Source organism: Mus musculus, chromosome 1, assembly GCF_000001635.26.
Source record: "Mus musculus strain C57BL/6J chromosome 1, GRCm38.p6 C57BL/6J".
Classification (NCBI taxonomy): Eukaryota; Metazoa; Chordata; class Mammalia; order Rodentia; family Muridae; genus Mus; species Mus musculus.
The window spans coordinates 111,858,262-111,877,808 of NC_000067.6; the positions used below are offsets into that span (position 1 = coordinate 111,858,262).

The 19,547-nt window shown below is 37.2% G+C and overlaps 1 protein-coding gene across 3 annotated transcripts; it reads right to left on the minus strand.

Annotated features, from left to right (window-relative positions):
* Window positions 1–439: 439 nt before the first annotated feature.
* Dsel (dermatan sulfate epimerase-like) lies at window positions 440–6,791 on the minus strand. Of its 3 annotated transcripts, none has more exons than XM_030254948.1 (3): window positions 5,834–6,791; window positions 5,246–5,379; window positions 440–5,150 (listed from the first exon to the last, which is right to left on the minus strand). In XM_030254948.1, the coding sequence occupies exon 3, from the start codon at window positions 4,540–4,542 to the stop codon at window positions 919–921; it is 3,624 nt and encodes a 1,207-aa protein (XP_030110808.1). In that variant the 5' UTR covers window positions 4,543–5,150; window positions 5,246–5,379; window positions 5,834–6,791; the 3' UTR covers window positions 440–918. The 3 variants fall into 3 exon arrangements, with proteins under 3 accessions (XP_030110808.1, XP_017176672.1, NP_001074785.1); XM_017321183.2 differs by having other exon boundaries at window positions 440–5,379; window positions 5,834–5,970; window positions 6,135–6,448; NM_001081316.1 differs by having other exon boundaries at window positions 441–5,379; window positions 5,834–6,657.
* Between the last annotated feature and the right edge of the window lie 12,756 nt (window positions 6,792–19,547).

Here is a 19,547-nt window from a genome sequence, read left to right on the forward strand (position 1 = left end):
CAGAAGTCTGCTTTTGCTTTGAGTCATATTGTGGTAATGCCACACAACTAAATGTGATTATAAATCTGTGTAAGTCTTTAACACAAAGTAAATCATCCAGAGAAGGGCTTGTTGGATAGTTTTGTAGCTAGTAATTACTGACTTTTTTTTTTTGGTGACAATGACAGAATGGATAGACAGGGTAAGGGTAGTGTGATGATGAACAGCTGTAGCTTCAGAAAGACAAATGAGAGAATCACTTCCAAAATAATTCACCAAATTTCAGTATCCACTGTTCAATCTTATTTCTTAGTACAAAAAAAAAAAAAAAAAAGGAAGAAAGAAACAAAAAAACCTTAATTCTATGTTTTCATCTTTATTTTCTAGTTTCTTAAGGGAACTTTATCATAAGCTCCTCCCCCCAGCCTCACCAAGTGATTTCAATAAACACTATACAACGTAAAATAATTTTTGTTTTTTTATTTCTCGTTTTTGTGTGCAAGGTAAATGTTAGACGTTTTCAAAACATAAAGTTTTGTAGTCCATATTAAGAGCGAGAGATGACTAGATACAGCAGCAATTGCAAGGCCGTTTGTAGTGTTTGAGGTCCTAAGATAGATAAATAGTTTCCAAAGAAGTTGAGTTAAAGTCCATTAAAACCCCATATTTCAGAACCCCAGAATATATACCTCTGTAGCAGAAACATTTTAGCAGAAAAAAATTCAGAAACAAAGGCAAGAAAAGTGGTAACATAAAAATAAATCCTGCTAGGCCAAATATGGTGCCTATTTTGAAAATATCTCTGTGCAAATAACATACTGGACACACGCACTCACTCTACACACATACATACATGTACAAGAATAAACAAAGTTTTCTAGTTCATATCCACAAAGTAGGTTGGGACACATTAGTGCAAATTTTGCCGACCTGCAGCATTTAGTCCATAAACTTTGGATATCCTAGATGATCCATCAGTGTCCAGCAAATGTTTTCAATTAGTTTAATTTCATCTCTAGGCAAGTTTGTTTTCCAAATATTAGTATTAGATGGTGATATTTCCCCCTCATATGGAAGATAAAAAAGGTTTGTGGAAGTGGCAAATAGCATTTGGTTTAAACTAGCAGGAGACAAAGGAATGCCAAGGAAAGCAAAAATCCTTTCAGTAGTCTTCTGAGGAAAATGAACAATATCTTCAAACTTGACCAGATGGTAATTGGTAGGCAGCAAATCTGTATTTATTCTCAAGGCTGCTGCAGTGTTTGCTACCCACAAATGAGATAATAAGGAGATAGCATTTGATTGGGATATTTCTAATTCTTTCTTCAGTGATTCATACTCAAAAGCATAGCCAGAATTCGAATTACATTTGCTTTTACCTTCCTCTATTTTAAACAATTTTGCTAAGTGCTCTGGTACATTCTTCAAAGAATAAAGACTTGGTTTACTACCATATAGCACTGAATAGATCCAAGCTCGAGGGTCTCTTACTATGTACAATGCCCGCATTGAAGTTCCTAAAACTTCCTGAAAAAAATGAAGCTTCAATGTCCAGCTACCACTACTTAAGCTGAGCACAGGACGTGCACTTGGGTAATAAACAAGGTGTCTTCTTAAAGCCCTAATATATTCAGCATCTCTATCAAATGGTCCTTTTATTCTACTTCTTTGATCTTGCAAAGACTCCCTTCTTTTTAATTTTCGCTTTTTGTCCTTATTAGTTGTAAAATATTGGGCCAGTTTACTCCTACTGGTTTCATGTAGATGGATGTTTTGCAAGTGAAGTTTTGTATCCTGGACCAAAGACTGCAGCCACCCTCGAAGAAGATGAAAGTGCCCACTGCGGATATCTGATACTTTCCACTCACAAGCATCTACAAATGAGTCAATTTCAAATTCAGTTTCAGGGATATCCATGTAGGCTGTAGGAATTCTGATGTAGAGAAAATCACTGCTGTTGAAAAAAAGCTGTTTGAGAATTTCAGCTCCTGAACCAGGGAGTGAGGTAATAATAACATTAGGAAGATCCACATGATGCCCTTCAGAAATCATGACCTTCTCATTTGCCTTAGCTTCAGTCCTTGTCCATTTTGCACAGATGGGCTGAGTGCATGTACTCCATACATCCAGAAGCTCAATAAACCACAAGGCAATAACAAGTATTAATACACAGCGCATTAGCTTTCTAAAGGAAAGGTAAAACCGCCATTGAAAAGTTAAAATAACCAAACTAATACACAAAATGAATCCAACTGCTATATTAAATTTAAACCCAAAGGGGAAATTAACTTTATCATGTCTTACAGGGTTTACTATTTCTTGAGTACCCAAACCAAATCTGGTTATCTGTCCTTGATTAGCCACACTGGCAAAACCACCAAATCCCAGGTAACTGAATCTGCTTTTAAGGTTTTGATAGTCAGTTACAACAGACACACTATGTTCAGTACTGTTGACATGTAAAGAAATCTGAAGTCCAGAACTGGAACTATCAATAAATCTGCAGCTGGAAACATTGACATATGGCCCATAAAATACATAAGCAATTCTTGTGATTGTGGATTCCATATGAAATGTAACATTAACAAACTGTGTCCACCGTTTCTTAAATTCAGCAGCCTGTTCTGCTTCCTGTATATTAGCCACAGGACTGTTGCCATGGTGATCAAACCAAAACATTTTATAGTGTGCATCCCACACATCCATCATGGCACCATTATATCTATTCATAAACTTGTATGGGATGTATTTAAAATCAATATCCAAATTATGAAAGAAGGCACTGACAGAATTTATTGGGGAAGTTTCTTGCCTTTCAATATGATCGACAACAAGCAGAGTTTGTGAATTTAAAAGAAGTAAAGCACGATAGACACTTTTCAGTCTCATGGCAGAAGAATAAGCAGACACTGCTTCCCCACTCACAAACATCCTATCACCATGTTGAGCAGCAGTAATAACTTCCCCAGCTGCATCACCAACCTCTTCCCCAGTCCACTTGAGCCACTGTGCACATTCTCCCAGTTGACCTTCCCAGGGCTGATTACATTGACTTGATGGTGATGGGGCAAACACCAATACGTTGTTAAGGTGGCTCAATTTTGGTCCATAAAGAGCCTCAGAAACGAATACCTGCCCATTAGGAGCGAAAGTAAATGAATTTTGATCTGGATGTTCATGTCCTGGGTTAAAGCTTCTCCATCCATCAATCCAGGAATATGGCTGAAAGTGAACTATGTCATACACAGCTCGTCCTCCCAGTTTCCCAGATTTAAAAGACACAAAGGTATTGGTCTGGGTGTTTGGCAGCCCACCCCCATAAGTCACGACACCCCAGTTAGGAAATGTGTGCATTTTTGCAGTGCCAAAATCAACAGGAGGCTGTGGGGTGAGTGTTGGATCATACCAGATGTATTCAGTATGAAGAGTACTCCACCGCTGAGCAGTGGAAGGAACCATTGGTCCATCCTTAGGTCGATGCTTTCTAATTTGCTGAGCTAACCAATTTCCAGCTCCATTCTGTAAAATGAACTTATCCAAGAAAACTAGCTGGCTCTCTGGACCATAAAACCAATTATAATTGGAATCTGCTATGCCTACAGTTCTTTGATAGCCTGGCAAAAGTGTAGCATAATAAAACCAAAAATGCATTTTTAGCCAGTTATTATCAAAGTTGTTGATGTTAAAATGGCGTTGTGCCAAAAAAACATACTGTGTAACTGATTTTGAGGTATAGCTTCCATAGGCCACACCTTCATCCAATGAGCCATCTACAATATGCTTCAAGAGAAACATAGTCTTTTCCATCACATCAACAACAACTTGTTTCCATATGTTTGCTTTAGATCCTTTATCTACTCCAGTAACCAAGGCCCCTATGAGTAAAGCTATCATATTTGTAGCTTGATGGTTATGAAGAAGTTGTTTGCCCCATGATCGAATCTTGGAATATTCATACATTTCCTCAGTAACAATCCAAATTTTTTCTAGGTATTTTTGTTTACGCTGATTACCTAATAGATTATATAAAAAGTCAAAGGCAGTGGCAAAACCTGTTAAAGAATGGCCAACTGGAACCTCATCCCCTGGTGCATTCTCAACTAGCCAGTCTTTGTAGCTAACCATCCGATCCATGTATTCCATAACAAATTCAAAGGCAACCTTGTCTTCTGGGCATAATAAACAATACAATGCTAAAGGAGGAAGATTATTACCATAAATTTCATTCCACTTGGCAGCAAACTCAGCATGCTTGGGTGGAGGTAGGTAGTATGATGGATTGGACAGCATAATTGTCACTGCACTTTTGATAGCTCTAAAAATATGCAAATGGCTTGTACGAGACTTTTGTTTCAATGTTTGTATATCTCCAGCATCAAAATATAAATTTGGATGAAGTCTTCGGTTGAGTTTGAAATCTTGTATTTTCTGTGACTTAAGCCATTGTATATCGTCTGTGAAAACTGCCCATTCAGAATAATTGCTCACAGATTCTTCACAAGTAGAAAAACTACACATCATCAATGTTAAAAATAGTAAATGTTCTGTAAACATAAACGCCATGATCCATGGGGAAGATCTTTTCCTTAGGCATATGTGTTAAGCACAGTGTTTCCTATCTGGTTATTGTAAATTATATATTAAAGATGTAGCAAAAAAACAAAAACAAAAAACAGACTATACCTCATAGGCTGTGAAATCCAGGTGACATTCAGCTTATTCAAAGCAAGAAAAGTTAGGAAATTATATAGCATGTCTGTGTCCCTGGCACAGGTTTGCTTCCAATAAAATAAAATTTCAAGGAATATTAATGCCTCCAATGTCTCCAATGCACAGAAAACAGTGGTCTAGTCAGAAAATACAACAAATCCAACATTTACTCCCTGTGTGTAAATCTAATTAACATGTGAAAAAGAAAAAATTTTTTAAAATTCCAAAATTCAAATGAAGCCATTTGACCACGTAGCACAAGAAACCATCTGTAGTGATTAACTTACCACACATAAATGGTATGTTTCTGTATGTTCCCCAAAAGAAGATGATAAAGTACTGTCATTCTCAGAGTGTGCAGACTTCATTATTTTTTTCTCAGAGTCTGAAGCATAATGATTTCTCAATTGTTTTTTCTTCCATTTTGGGGAGGAAAATATTCTGAACAAATGTTCAAAGTCCTACATGGTTGATAAGGGACACTGAAATTTCTGCCTTCATTTCAAACGTCTTTTTAAAGCGTTTCCAAATATCCTTTTATCAAGTTTATCTGTACCTGTAAAAGAATGTAATTTCTTCAATGTCTAGATGCTCTTCTTCCAATCATGCCCACATCCACCAAGTGGGTAAGAAAATTCCACTTTCACAACACTGAAGTCTGTTTTTTGTTCATTTTCGTGTCACTCCTCTCTGGGAGAAAAACAAAACAAAGCAAATTTCTAAGACTGAAAGTGGAGATAAAGGGATGATTTATGTAGTTTTGTCATTTGACAGAAATGTGAGAATCAAAGTAACATATTTCCAGTCTAACTTTTTTCTAATGTTTTTTCCTTATATTTGCAAACATATTTAGATTCTAGTTAATATTGGCAGAGAAGAAACAACACAAGTTATATTTCAGTGTTTTGTTTTAGCTATTTAAACATGTTTCTATCCACAAGTAATCACCATAAAGATGAATACAATATTCTTGCTACTTTGGTTATAAAGGTAAAAGTCAAAATGACCCTTTTAAATTATGGCCCAAAGTTTAGCTTTTAAGGAATGAAAAAGTAGCTTCACAAGACAAGTCACTTTTTTTTTGGACAAATCACAAATGGCAGTTGGAAGGCAGAAAAAAGGCACTGTTGACTCAGATGCTCACCTGTGGCTGTCGTCAACATCCTCCCCACGAGCCGCCAGAGGGCGTTCACACCCAGGTTTAAGGAGCAGGCCTATCCTTTGCCCATCTTGGATTTGGAAGAAACTCACCAAGTTTCGATCTTAGACAAGTCTCCTCCTCTGTAGGAAACAAACACTTCTAGTAGTTCCTGACTTGACCCGCCTGTTGCATATTTTAATTCCTTTCTTCAGAACGCATCGTCCTTCTGCTCCAGTCCCCACTGTCTGACCTGTGGCTGCAACGTGGGGACTAGAGAGACCTCTAAATGGCCAAGTCGGCTTACCTCAGGCCGCCTGCAACAGGATCTTCAAGCGGAGCTGGGCCCCAACACAGGCGAAGGCTGCCAGTTCAAGCAATTGAGGATTTTTTGGAGGCGGGCCTACGGAAGCCAAGAGCTCCGCACGCCTCCGCCCGTGTGCTGCCAGGGACTGCACAGGCAGCGGCCGGGCTGGGTCTCCTCAGCTCGGGCGTCGTCTCCTCAGCGCCCCGACTCTTGGGGGGTGGCGGGGTGGGGGGCTTCCCTAGAGCGCGTGCTTTCCTCAGCGCCACAGTCTCCGCTGCTCCTCTGGGTGCGGAGTCTCCTCAGGGCCGGATCTCGGGGATGGAGACTCAGACACACCCGCCCTGGAGGAACGCCAGGCGCTGGCCGGCGCGGCTCTCTTGGCGGGAGGCCACCCGCGGGCGGCGGGTGATCTCCAGGCGCTGTCTTCAGCGCAGCGACGGTGACCTAAGGCCTGATGCTGCCTAGACCGGCGCTCCGCCGAGCTAGCTGGAGCCGCCTAGCCCACGGAGGGCGGAAAAAAGGCGACACGTACTGGAGGGCGGGGCGGGGTCTGATCCAGGGAGGCGTGTCCAGAGGCGGGGTCTTAGGAGCAAAACGCCCGCCTAGCGGCCGGCGGGCCTGGGCGGGGCGCCCCGCAGAAAGGCTGAGGCCAGGGAAAGGCCTGAGCCGCCCGCGCACTGCCAGTGGGCGGGGCCAGGCTTTAACTCTATGCAGCAGTGTTTCAGTCAGCTTGGCAACTGCTACTAAGACAACCCAGTTGGATTTCAGGGAAGTTTGGAAGTCCCTTTGTCTTTGCATCTGTCTAGGCTGGTGTTCTAACTTTTTGGATATTGAGAGAAAACATATGTTAAACATCTAAACGTGACAAGGAGTTGTGATTACAAATGATGAGAGAAACTCTTGGGGGATGGGATGAGTAATGACTGTGGCAGGAGAATATTCAGTTACCCTTAAGAGCTGAAAAAGGACTCTATAAGCACTTCTTTGAAATTCTGAGGCACACTTGCTGACATTGCTATCATAGACAAACAAACCCAAAATATCCAGATTAATATAGTAGGAACAACTTCAATAGCCAAATGTACTAGTCATCTCTACGGATTGAAAGTTTCTGCTAGATTGAAGCAAATATGGGACAAGCAATCAGTAGAAAACTGTTTACTGTGTTTACTTTCAAACCTGCACCACATAGGCATGTGAAATTTGAAGCTTGGAAATTCAGTCGCAGAATAGACTGAGATTTTGTTCACATTGTACTCACTCAGAGCACTTTCCACAGTCTTAGGTTACACTTGGACATAGGCCAACCTATAGTCTGCTCAATAACTTGGAGGTAGTAATACAAGGAGCTGTCATGGTTCACTGGTTTAAACTTCATCCCTAGATGTGGATTAGTTAAACTTCAGTTTTCTTCTAACCCCTATTATTTGCTAAAATGCACAGCTGTATTCTTAGGTGGGAAAAGCAGTTGTTTGAATGACAAGAATAATAAGAAAAGATAACTGATAAAGTTAACTTGAGAGCATGTAATTATAGACAAACTACTCTTATATTTGCCCTGGTTGGAACTGTGTCCCGGTCTAATAGCTAAAGTAAGTTTTCCTTTGGCCCCTCAATAATTGAAATATTCTATACCTTCCTCCCAGTGTCTGTCCAGTCATCCTACCGCCAAAACCCTTCCCAAGTAGCAACTGCAGTTTTCTCTGAATGGAATTTTCTTATCTTAGTCTCCATTCGTATCATTAAATTCCTCATCACTTTCCCAAAACAGTTTCAACAAAAGGATGTTTTTCTCTGCATGAGTCTCTAAGGTTTTCTATGGATTACTGTCTCACCTGGTTCACTACTTAACTCAACATGAAATCTATCTGCCTGTGGATAGTAAGTACCTTTGCATGAGCTGTGGCTGGGTTTGAAACTAGTTGATCTTTTGACAGTTTGGCTTTAGGGAACTTAATCACCTTTACTTAAAAGTCATTGGAAAGAAAATGTTTTCTTTGCAAACTTCTCATAAACATCTGAAGTGTTTTTCTCCCTGGCCCCAGATTGGAGAACACTCAGGACACCATTTCTCTTCTGGGTGAGTAAGGAATCCTGACCTCACTGAGATTAGGCTCCATTTTATACAGAGAAGACCCAAGAAATCAGTGTTCATAAAACAGGTGGTAGAAACATAGACTGTTTCTTAAAAGAAAATATGTGGAGAAGATAAATTCATCTTGTGTTTGCATGGTGCCCAGTAATGTGAGGAACACCAGTGTCAGGAATAATTAGCGCAAGAAGAACAGGTGTCAGAAAAGTTTTATAAATTTCATCCAATTATTGTACTTTCTAATTTATTGTTATTAGTATGACCATTTTTACTTGACTGTTAACAGAATCCTCAGGAGAGGGACTGAGGTCTTTTTATTTCTCACCAATATACATACCTGAAAATAAGCTGTGGGGATGCAAATAAGTCCTCCTCATGGTAGGATGAGGTATCTGGATAACTCATTTTGAACAGGAATCTTCTCAATGTTCTTACATATGAGTGTTTTGAAATAAAACAGATGAATGATCCAAATCACTGGCATAAAAGATGATAGGTAAATGGCACTATTAAAAATTAAGAGTCTTGTTTCCTGTGAATTAAAAATGGATAACTCCAATTATTCCTTCCACACATGAAGATGCTATAAAGTTAGTTAATTATAAATAATGCATTCAACCATAGAAGAGATGAGCTTTAGTCTATTTTATTGTATTTAAAAGCCTTTATGAGTGTGGCAAGAGACACATATACCAACAGCTGTTCAATTCAGAATGCTAGAACAGTATCTTATTTTAATGAAAATAAAGAACAGTATATATTTTTGCTCTGTGGATTCCTTTCTATATAAAAGGATCTTAAATCTGCATGAGATTTTATGCTGTGATAAGGAAATACTTATGAAAATCCATTTTCTTTATTTGTGTATCTTTCAACCAACTGTCACGTACTCTACTTAAAATAATAGAGACAGTATTTTCTAGACTGATGCCCTGCCATCATCCTGTTCTGAATTTGTTCTTTTTCATTTTGTTCTCCCTATGACTCTTCTTCTATTTGTTCCTTCATTCTTCCCTTCTTTTCATTGGTTTCCCTGTCTCCATCCCTCTTTCTAACCTTCCATTTTGTCTTTCCTCCTTCACTCTGTCCCTTCCTCCTTTCTTTCATCCATATCCTTATCTCTGTTCCTCTTTTCTATTTTCTTTCTTCCCTTCCTTGATGTATTTCCCAGAACCACTTTGGAATGAACAAGGTGACAATTGAGCACATATCACTACACCATTTCATGGTAGAAGAGAGAACAGTGTAAAAGTCTACTGTGAGTAGCTAAATTCAGAAACTCTTTTTTCATAGGTGTTGTGACATTTGTTTCTGCATAACCTATCGTTGGGTATTTATCTTGAAGGTAACTCAATGTGGTGATATGTAAGATTGACTAAGTGAGAGAGCACTCAGACAGCACAAGCTCTCTCAAAGGATCTGAATTCAGTCTCCAATGCCCACGTGAATGTGCTCACAACCATTCATCTTCAGGGAATGCAACACATTCTTCTACTCTTCCTCCCTGAACTAAGACACACATACACACTCACACACAAGCAGAACTTGTTTTAAAAGTGTAAGGTATACCTGTAGTCAAGACTGTCAATAAACAAATACCTACCAAATAACAGTGAGAGTGGTGTGACATTTCGGGTTTTAGAAATACTCTTCAACTCTTTTTTTTTTTTTAAATAGATTTACTTTATTCCTAATATTCTTTAAATTTTATTTATTTATTTATTTATTTATTTATTTATCACTCCCTATTTTATCACCCCCACTTCCACCCTCTGACAGTTTCACATCCCATACCTCTTCCCCATCCTCCTGTCTCCATGTGGATGTGTCCACCACCCACACCACCTGACCTCTAAACTCCCTGAGGCCTTCAGTTTCTTGAGGACTAGCTGCATTATCTCTGCATGAACACAAACCCAGCAGTCCTCTGCTGTATGTGTGTTGGTGGCCTCATATCAGATGGCGTATGCTGCCTGTTTGGTGGTCCAGTATTGGAGAGATCTCAGGAGTCCTGGTTAATTAAGACTTCTGGTCCTCCTACAGTGTCACCCTCCTCCTCAGCTTCTTTCAGTCTTTCCCTATTTCAACAACAGGGGTCAGCTGCTTCTATCCATTGGTTGGGTGCAACTATCTGCATCTGACTCTTTTAGCTGCTTGTTGGGTTTTCCGGAGTGCAGTCATGCTAGGTGCCTTTTTGTGAGTGCTCCATAGCTTCAGTAATACTGTCAGGTCTTGGGTCCTCCCCTTAAGCTGAATCCCTCTTTGGGCCTATCTCTAGACCTTCTTTTCCTCAGGCTCCTCTCCATTTCCATCCCTGTAATTCTTTCAGACAGAAAAGTCAGAGTTGTGACTGTGGGGTGGCAACCCCGCCCCTCACTTCATATCCTGTCTTCCTGCTGAAGGTGGGCTCTATAAGTTTCTTCTCCCTACTGCCAGACATTTCATCTAAGGTCCCTTCCTTTGAGTTCTGAGAGTCTCTTACCTCCCAGGTCTCTGGTGCATTCTGTAGGGTTCCCCAACCTCTTAGTTTCTGAAGTTGCCTGTTTCCATTCTTTCTGCTGGCCCTCGGGGTTTCAGTCTTTTCCCTCACCCAATACCAGATCAGGTTCCCCTCTTCCCCCCAATGCCCCTCTCCCTGTCCACTTCCCCTCCCAGGTCCCCAAAGTATTTTCTTTCATCCTTCTATCACTATACCCTAAACAGTTTTCCTACCTCCTGATTAATTAGTTTTCATAACACTGTATACAATTCAGCATTCTTTTTAAAAATTAGTCTACCATTCTAGTTTATTTTGTAATGTTGTGATAAAGAAATACCCAGACAAAGAGTGAAAGTATCTTATGTTAAAGAGTTTCTATAGCTTAGAATTTCAGGTTATTGTTCTTTCATTTCAGGCAGGTTGCAGGGCAAGGGTTTGTCGCAGCTAGTCATATCAGATCCACAGACAGAAACAAAAATTATGAATGTGTTGTATGTATGTTTTCTTGCTTATACTCAGATCAATTTCTCTATCTTATTCAGTTCAGGATTTTTTACCCGGTGAATGGTTCTGTCTAAAGTAGATTGAGTCCTCCCACACTAATTAAAATATTCCCCTAGAGAAAAATTCGTAGGTCAAGCCAGTGTAGACAATTTCTCATCAAGACACTGTTCTCAGACAATTATTAATTATATTAGGTTGAAAATGAAAGTTAATCACCACAATTAGAATAAAAATTTTCTATATAAGGTTTCAGTCACACTTTACTTTAGCTCCCCTCTTTATTCCCAGCTTCCCCGAACCACACTGAACATACATTCCCTCTTAGTTTCTTCCCATGTGTTCCGTTCAAGCTTGCCCTCTTTTAGCCTTGAGTGCTCGACTTCCCCCTTAGGGAAATTACCTGCTTCATAAATTCCATGATATTTTTCAAAATATCAGTTATACAAACTAATCTTATAGTATGAATGAGGAATTTGATCTTTTAAATGCTCCTAAAATTTAATGTATTAGTTACTTTTTTTTTCTGTGATACAATACTATAACCCAAAGCAATTTACAGTTGAAAATGTTTATTTTGGCTTGTGATTCAAGATTGCTGAATCTATCATTGCAGGAAAGCAGGACATCAAGCTATATGTATGGCAGCAGAAGCAAAAAGCAATGAGATCACATCTCAACCTAGCAAAGCAAGCAGAGAAGTTACTGGAAGTAAAATGGGGCTATAAACTATTATAACTTTCTCCCAGTGTGATATTTTCCTTCATTTTTTCAGCGATGCTGCACTTCTGAAAGGTTTCAAAACTTTCCCAAGCAGTACCACCAAGTTAGGACCAAGTATTCAAGAACCAGAATCTGGGGAGGACCTTTTCATGCAAATCATCATAATTAATAAACCTGAGTCACTGAGTTATGATAATTTGCATTCATTTCTCTTTCCATATGCATATGGGTACTATTTGTCTATGGATACATTTGGCCTGGTAACATCAACATCCTCATCACCAGAAGAGTAATTAGTTCTGACAAATTATTCAGGACACTTAAGAAGTTGGGTTGCAACTAGTTTATCTTACATGTAAATTGTTCATGTAAAGAAATCTGTTGGTGAGTAGCAAAATATAAATGGTACCTGATATTTTGAAAATAATAAAATTAAGACAATATAGGAATAATGAAACTTTACTGACATATATTCTGGTAAAATTGATTAACTGGCAATTAGCAGAGAAGTCTATTCCCAAAACTTTTAGATACTAGATAGGGAGCAAGTCTGATAGGCTTTCATGGTATACAAGCAGAATCTTCATATCAACACCTACATCTCCTGAGCTATCTCTCACAGTGCCTTCTACAAGGCTTATATTGTAGGAAACTATATTCATTTGTCCAACCCAACCAGAGATTAAACATCATTTTGCTTAAAAACCTTTGTTCTTTTTAGCTCATTTTCTAAAGACTGGTTTTCTATTCCATAGTAAGTCACCGTTTTATTATGACTGTCATTCAACATGAGATTATATTAACTTGATTCTGCAATCAAGGAGAAATAAATTATAGTTTTAGAACACCATATCTAAGTACTTACAAAAAGGTGGTTGCTTTTCAGTGTCTGGATTCCATTATGGCTCAAACAGCAATAGAAAGTAATTCAGTATCATACAATCAACCTTCACATTTACAGAAGACATGCATGGGTTGTAGAATATCAATTATCTTAGGAGAAAAATATAGCATGTACCTTTAAACTATTTATTAAAAACAATACAAAGTGCACATAAGAAGAAAAGGACTTGAATCTGCATACGATGTAGAAGTTGCAGTAGAATAGGGTGAGAGTTAAAGTGCTCACAAGCCAAATAAGGAAATTCTGACTTGTCTGACTCCTTGAAAGGTATACATTTTATAAAGTTTAGTAAACATATGTAATTATATGAAGATGCTAGCGCTGCAGGAAAATAATCATTAATTAGTATTGATCTAAAGAGAAATTCTGCTGCAGAATGTAGCAAAAAAAATGCATGTTAAAAATAGAAAAATTGAAATCTTTTATATAATTATGCGATAGGCAAGGAAATAAAAGATGAAATCCATATTTTAAAATATTACAATTATGTGAAATTAAATTACCCTGAAATGGCCTAAAAAAGAACTTGGCTTCTCTAGGTAGCTCAGGGTGGCCCACACCTCCTTGTTCTCCTGTCTTAGCATCGAAAGAACTATAATTTCAGGTCTGAACCATCATGCCTGGTCATGATAATTTATTATAACATTTTCTGTGACAAATAACTTCAAAAGAATTTGTCCTTAAGCAACTCCAGTCTTTAGGATCCATTCTCTTTTCTATAAATCTACTTTTTAAAGATCATACATACAAATTTGCTTGTCTGTACAATGTCACCCATTTCCATCCATATTGCTGCATATGATAGTCTTATTAATATCAGCTGAATAATGTCCTTTTGTCTAATTATGCCACATACTTATATACATTTATCTACTGATAGAAACATAGATTGTCACATATTTTGAACATTATATGTGGCGAAATGAGCATGGAAGTTTAGGCACAGTCATTTCAGTAAAAAATGATTCCACTGGGAGGTAATGTACTTGATAATTAGCTTAGTTTAGTTGATCCATTATGTACATATACACCTTATATTTTACCTGACAAAATAAAAATTTGTCACAAAAAATTATTGCAAGTTACAATAGGACATGAAGTTTTTCATATCCCGAGGGGAGAATTTGTTAACAGTTCTCAGAAAGAAAATTCATGAACAAATGCAGCTATAGTGATATGCTATCCATAAGTGAAATAAAATTAAATTTTTCTTTTGATTTGGTATTTACATTCACAGTATTCAGTGATCCCTTATGGTTAGTAGCTATAGTATTAAAAATCACATTATAAGGTATGTTTTCATGGAAAATATTGGCACAGAGGAAAACAAACAAGAAATGAGAAGCATTATTTCAGAGGTCCTCAGTTACAGGCCTCTGCAGATTTGTAAAACATTTATAGCAGGGATAAAGATGCTGGTGTTCTAAACTAATGGCTGACACTGAGTTTTCATGCACAACATAAGGCCATGTTTGGCATGATAATCTGATTTTGCAAGGAAAGACAAAACTCTGGGCAGTTTTTTTTCTTTAAGTATTTCATTTTAAAAAAATTGTTGAAATTTTATGAAAACCCTCTGAAGGACACACAATATATACCTGTGAGATAGATTCAAATGCCAAGCTACTGGGTTTTGATTCTTCCTGAGAAGTTGCAGGCACAAAATTAGGTGTCCTGTTTCTTATTTGACAAAGTCACCAGAAATTATTCTATTTAATGCCAAGGAGCAAACTATCATCTTATTTTTGAAGATATTACTCCAAGAAATTCTTCTGTGTTTGGAAAAGTTAATGGCTGGTGATGTATTCAAATTATCACATCAGCAAAGAAAGCTTTGCATGTATTTTCCTAAATTTAGTCAATAAATAGGCTGAACTATCATAAATTACTATTTTTTATATTTATTTATCAATAACTGAACTGAGAGTTTAGATATTGAGTGGAGAGCTTAGTTATTCATTGTACCAGATATTGGGAATGTTATGGGGAAAAAAGTTGTAGCCCAATGAATAACACTTCACTGAGAGGCATGAATTATTACTTTAATTTTTCTGTATTTTAATCATTGGCTCATCAAATTTAAATGACTTTGAATGATCATTATGAATCTTGTTTCTCATTATTTTTCAAACATATAAACTGGTGAAAATTGAAAATTTGTAGTGATTTAGGAACTACATAAATAGACATAGATAGAAACATCAATGGAATCTCTAAGATATCTTCTAAGCTGCATCCATTCTGTTCTAACACCTGGAGTGAAGCCAGACAGCATGCAAGCTGGCTGAGGCTTGCAGAAAGGAATCCTGGAAATGTGGCTGAACTGCTTCCAGAATTTCCAAAATATCTACTTAGAATCTTCATTTATACAGGAGAGAACTAATAAATAATAACATATAGGTAGATAGGTAGAAAAATAGATAGATGATTGATAGATAGATGATAGATAGATAGATAGAAAATAGATAAGCAGAAAGACAAACAAATACATAGAAAATAACTCATGATAGATCAGCTTTTTATTTAGCAACAATTGGTGATGAGACAAAGCATTCTCCCTTGAACCTGGCTTCTAAACTGATCACTGAGAAGACTTAAAAGGACAGAGCATAATGTTGTTCCACCTATAGGGTTGCAGATCCCTTTAGCTCCTTGGGTACTTTCTCTAGCTCCTCCATTGGAAATGTAAATGAGCTAAATACCTAATAAAAAATGGAAAAGGAAAAAAAAAAAGGACAGAGCACTTTATTGGCATGAATCCAATGCACATGGTAGACATTTTCATTGATGAATCCAGTCAAATCTGCAATGCAAACTCAAAACTCATCTCTTGTGCCTGTTTTAATCATAACGAATACAAAAAGAAATAGTGTATTCAATCACATTTTACAAAACCCTTTAATGATGAGAATTATCAAAGACACCTAATAATTTTCTGTTTCAAATATTATTTCTAGAATCTGGCCTGAGTTCTAGAATGTTTTGCTCCTACAGGATGCTGCAAATGGTAATTATCAGCAGAGAAGCATAGCAAGTACTGAGGGAGGAGAACACATCCTCTTCCTCTTACTGTTAAGGCCGCACTTCCAGTTACTTGTCATCCGTCAGTTTGGGGTGTTGCTGTGTCCACTCATAGAAAGATGGTTGTACACTGGATTTGAATAAAGTCTTGAATTTAAATGAAAATTATGAAACTTGACGTATGTCACTTTAAAAGTTGTACCAGTTATATACCATGTCTGTCTAGAGAAGTCCACTTATGAAACGATGAGGAGCTAATCTCTCTAATGTACATAAGAAAGTTTATTTCTATAGTTTGAACGCTCCATAGATGAACAGCTATGTATATATTTTGTCTCATTTATCCTTTTAATAATGGGTAAAGGATATATGATTAAATCAACACTCTATGCTGAAATATCAATTAAGAAAAACTAGGAAATGTCACATTTTTGATAGTATGACAAATGTTGTCTATTGACTATCTTTGTAAATTCATAAATTCTACAAATGAGGATTGTGCTAAAGAAAGATCTACACCTTTTCCTTCATGTTATCCATGACAGGGCTCAGGTCCAGTGAAGCAAAGTAATCTCTCCACTCTGGGAGACCTCAGATGGCAGCATTCACACTGACCACCCACAGCCCTGGTGACATTATTATTATTATTCTTTACGTAATACTGTGATTCAAGTTTTTGATTTGTATGTTAGCTGCATATTTTAGTTTTGATTCTTCTGACAATTAAAACCCCAACTTTTAAAAAGCTATTCTCTATGCTGATTAAAATAGAGAAGTTTTCTAAAACTTTATTTCAGGACTAGATATGTCAAACTTATTTGATGATATTTTTAGCAATTTACAAGTATGTGTTTGTCACACAATTTAATTGAATAAAATTCTGACTAGGTGTGAAAATGTATATCTTTAGCAAATTTACAGATGAAAGTTTTTGAGTAAAGTAACTAATATGATTTTCCTTAATGTCATTTTATTGAAACCACTACTTTTAAAAAACAATGTTAAACATTATTAACTTTGTACAGTGTCGAGTTTATTTATATCTTTACATGATTACTTATAGTAGACGTCTGTAACATGTCAAGTTTTATAATGAGGGCGTTCAGAAATAGAAACATGTAAATGAAGATATTTCTCAGTAAATTTAAGTTTTATTGCAAAAAAGTTCTATTAACATATTAATGTTGATACTGATAGAAACAAACACTGATTGCATGATATTATAAAAAGTAATAGAGAATGTAGAATATTCATCAAAATCTTCTTGGAAAATTGGAAATTTATTCCTAAACTATGGCTTATATAAAGAAATCTGACCTTCCCTAATTAATTAAGCTTTAGATCATGTATTCTAAAATTCAAAGTACTTTACCCTTAATATTGACAACCTGAATTAATCTTCTTTTATATATATTTAAATTTTTAGTCCTCTGATTAATTTCATTAATTAATATGAATGAATTTAACATTTATTAAATAACAATTTAAGCCATTAGCTCATAACAATAAGGTACATGTTCTCTGTGTTCTGAGTGTTTTAGTACCTTACTTTTGTTTGACAATGCTCAGTAGAATGCTATGTTCCCTATTGGCCAAAATATAGGAAAATATAGGGGAGAGCATTGCTTAAATTAACATGTAAATAAAATCTATTGTTTGAAATAGTCTAAGCCTTGATTATCTTTACTTCAGTGCAGCTATTATATGTGAGAAAGGTCATCAGGATTTTTATCTATCTCCCTTGACTCATGAGTCCCTGTGTTCTTCAATGGAAGAATTCAAATGAGGCACATAGAGAGCAATATAAAAGACAAACAGACTTTATTGCAGACTATAACAGAGCTCAAGGGCTGACAGTGGTTATTAGCCAATGGGACTTTTATGGTAGTCTCTGAATAGAACAACCAGGTTTACCTGGGGGGGGGGGGAGTCCTGTACAGTTGATAGATTGGGCTTTTTGTTTGACTTTTAGAGTACAGGATTATGATATAACTCTTCTTCATGTGGAAGCCTGATGTTATACAGTCATCTTGTCAGGTTTATCAGTGCTTGAATGAGGTTTATAAAGTTAGATATTAATGACTTTTCTGTATGCCACATCTCTTTCCAGGACTAGAGATATAACAGTTTCCATCCTACTGACCAATGAATGATTGGAGGAATACTGTAGTCTGTTCTAGAGGCCATTAATAATGAAAGAGTAAGCCAGCTCATGTTCTCAACTCAGCTAATGTCTAATTGATTATCAAAGAACTGCCCCTTAAGTGTTTAGACTTTAAAAAATCAGTCAAATCAATCTGAATATTCTTTGCTAAAATAAGTCATGAAGATATTTAGTGTCTATTGAAATAGATATTATGGAATCCTGACAGCAAGCAACAGGCTCACTACCTGTCTTTATCTCCCCAAAGAAAGATACACACAGCATTTATATTTTAAAATGCCTTAAACAGCACAATAGTTGGGCCACTGCCTAACCTCCATGCCATTTATCCTGAGTTATCACTTACTCCTATGTTCTACCTTGGCACTCTGGACTTAGAGGGCTGTCCAGCTGGGCCACATTCTAGGCCGCACTCTATGAGCTCCTTCACATGGCGACCAGGCCTCTCTGTCCTGCACTATTCTCAGGCATGGTGTCTCTCCGCTCTCCCTGCATGGCAGATCTCTTCTGCCTTCCCTCTCTCTGCCCAGTCCCAAGCCCTGAAATCCTCCAATTCCTCTTCTGTATGCCCTGCTGGCTATATGCTGTTGACATCTTTATTTACTAATAAGAACCAGTTGAGGGCAGGTTCCCAGAAGCTACATGCAGACACTCTCATACAGTTTTTTTTTTTTGGGGGGGGGACATAATTAGCATTAGAATACATGCAACTACAGGTGCTTAAGTTTTTGGCTGAATTTCAGTCCTCAGCAAGTGATCCAAAGTTGCTATATAGAAGGAGGTTGACTTTTACAATACCATCTGAGGGTGAATTGATTGTAAATTAGAGGGGAAAAATGAAGGCTGTTGTTAAGCATTCAAGTTCTAAAGACTAATGGAATCATGGAATAACTACTAAGATTTTAATGGATATGATCAATATACACAGATCCAATTTCAAAGCTGTTTATCAGAAGGATGACAGTGTCTGTCATGGCTTAAATCTAATTTTGCAGATCCTGTGGAAGAGACAAGACATTAACACATGTATAAGGAACATACTTGCAGCCTTACCTTAACAGTAGTATGTGAATTCCTCTGCATATCTATAAAGATATATAAAGACATAGCATTTTGTGTATTTTTTTTAAAGTTTCTTGGGTGAAGTGAACGTAGAAGCTTTATACCAATCCTTAATAGTGTAACTGTTAAGACACTAACAGATAGACACTCAAAAGTTTATATAATTGTTGTCCATGACAACCTAGAGTACATCTCTGCCAATCCATCCTGGGATATCCAGAATGACAATTTAGTGCTGCAGAGCCACTTGGTAACATTGGAAGCTGCCCATAATCTTCCTGTCTTCATGACCCACTTGGTAGCAAAGCACTCTAATGGACTACCACAAATAATAACCTGAGATAACAAAGGAGAGGCTCATCATAGATTTTGGACATTTATTCAAAATGAATGAGTATAATTTTTATTCTTCACAGCATAAGGGGATTACCTGGCTTCAATACACATTTTCTGGAATTACTGCATAT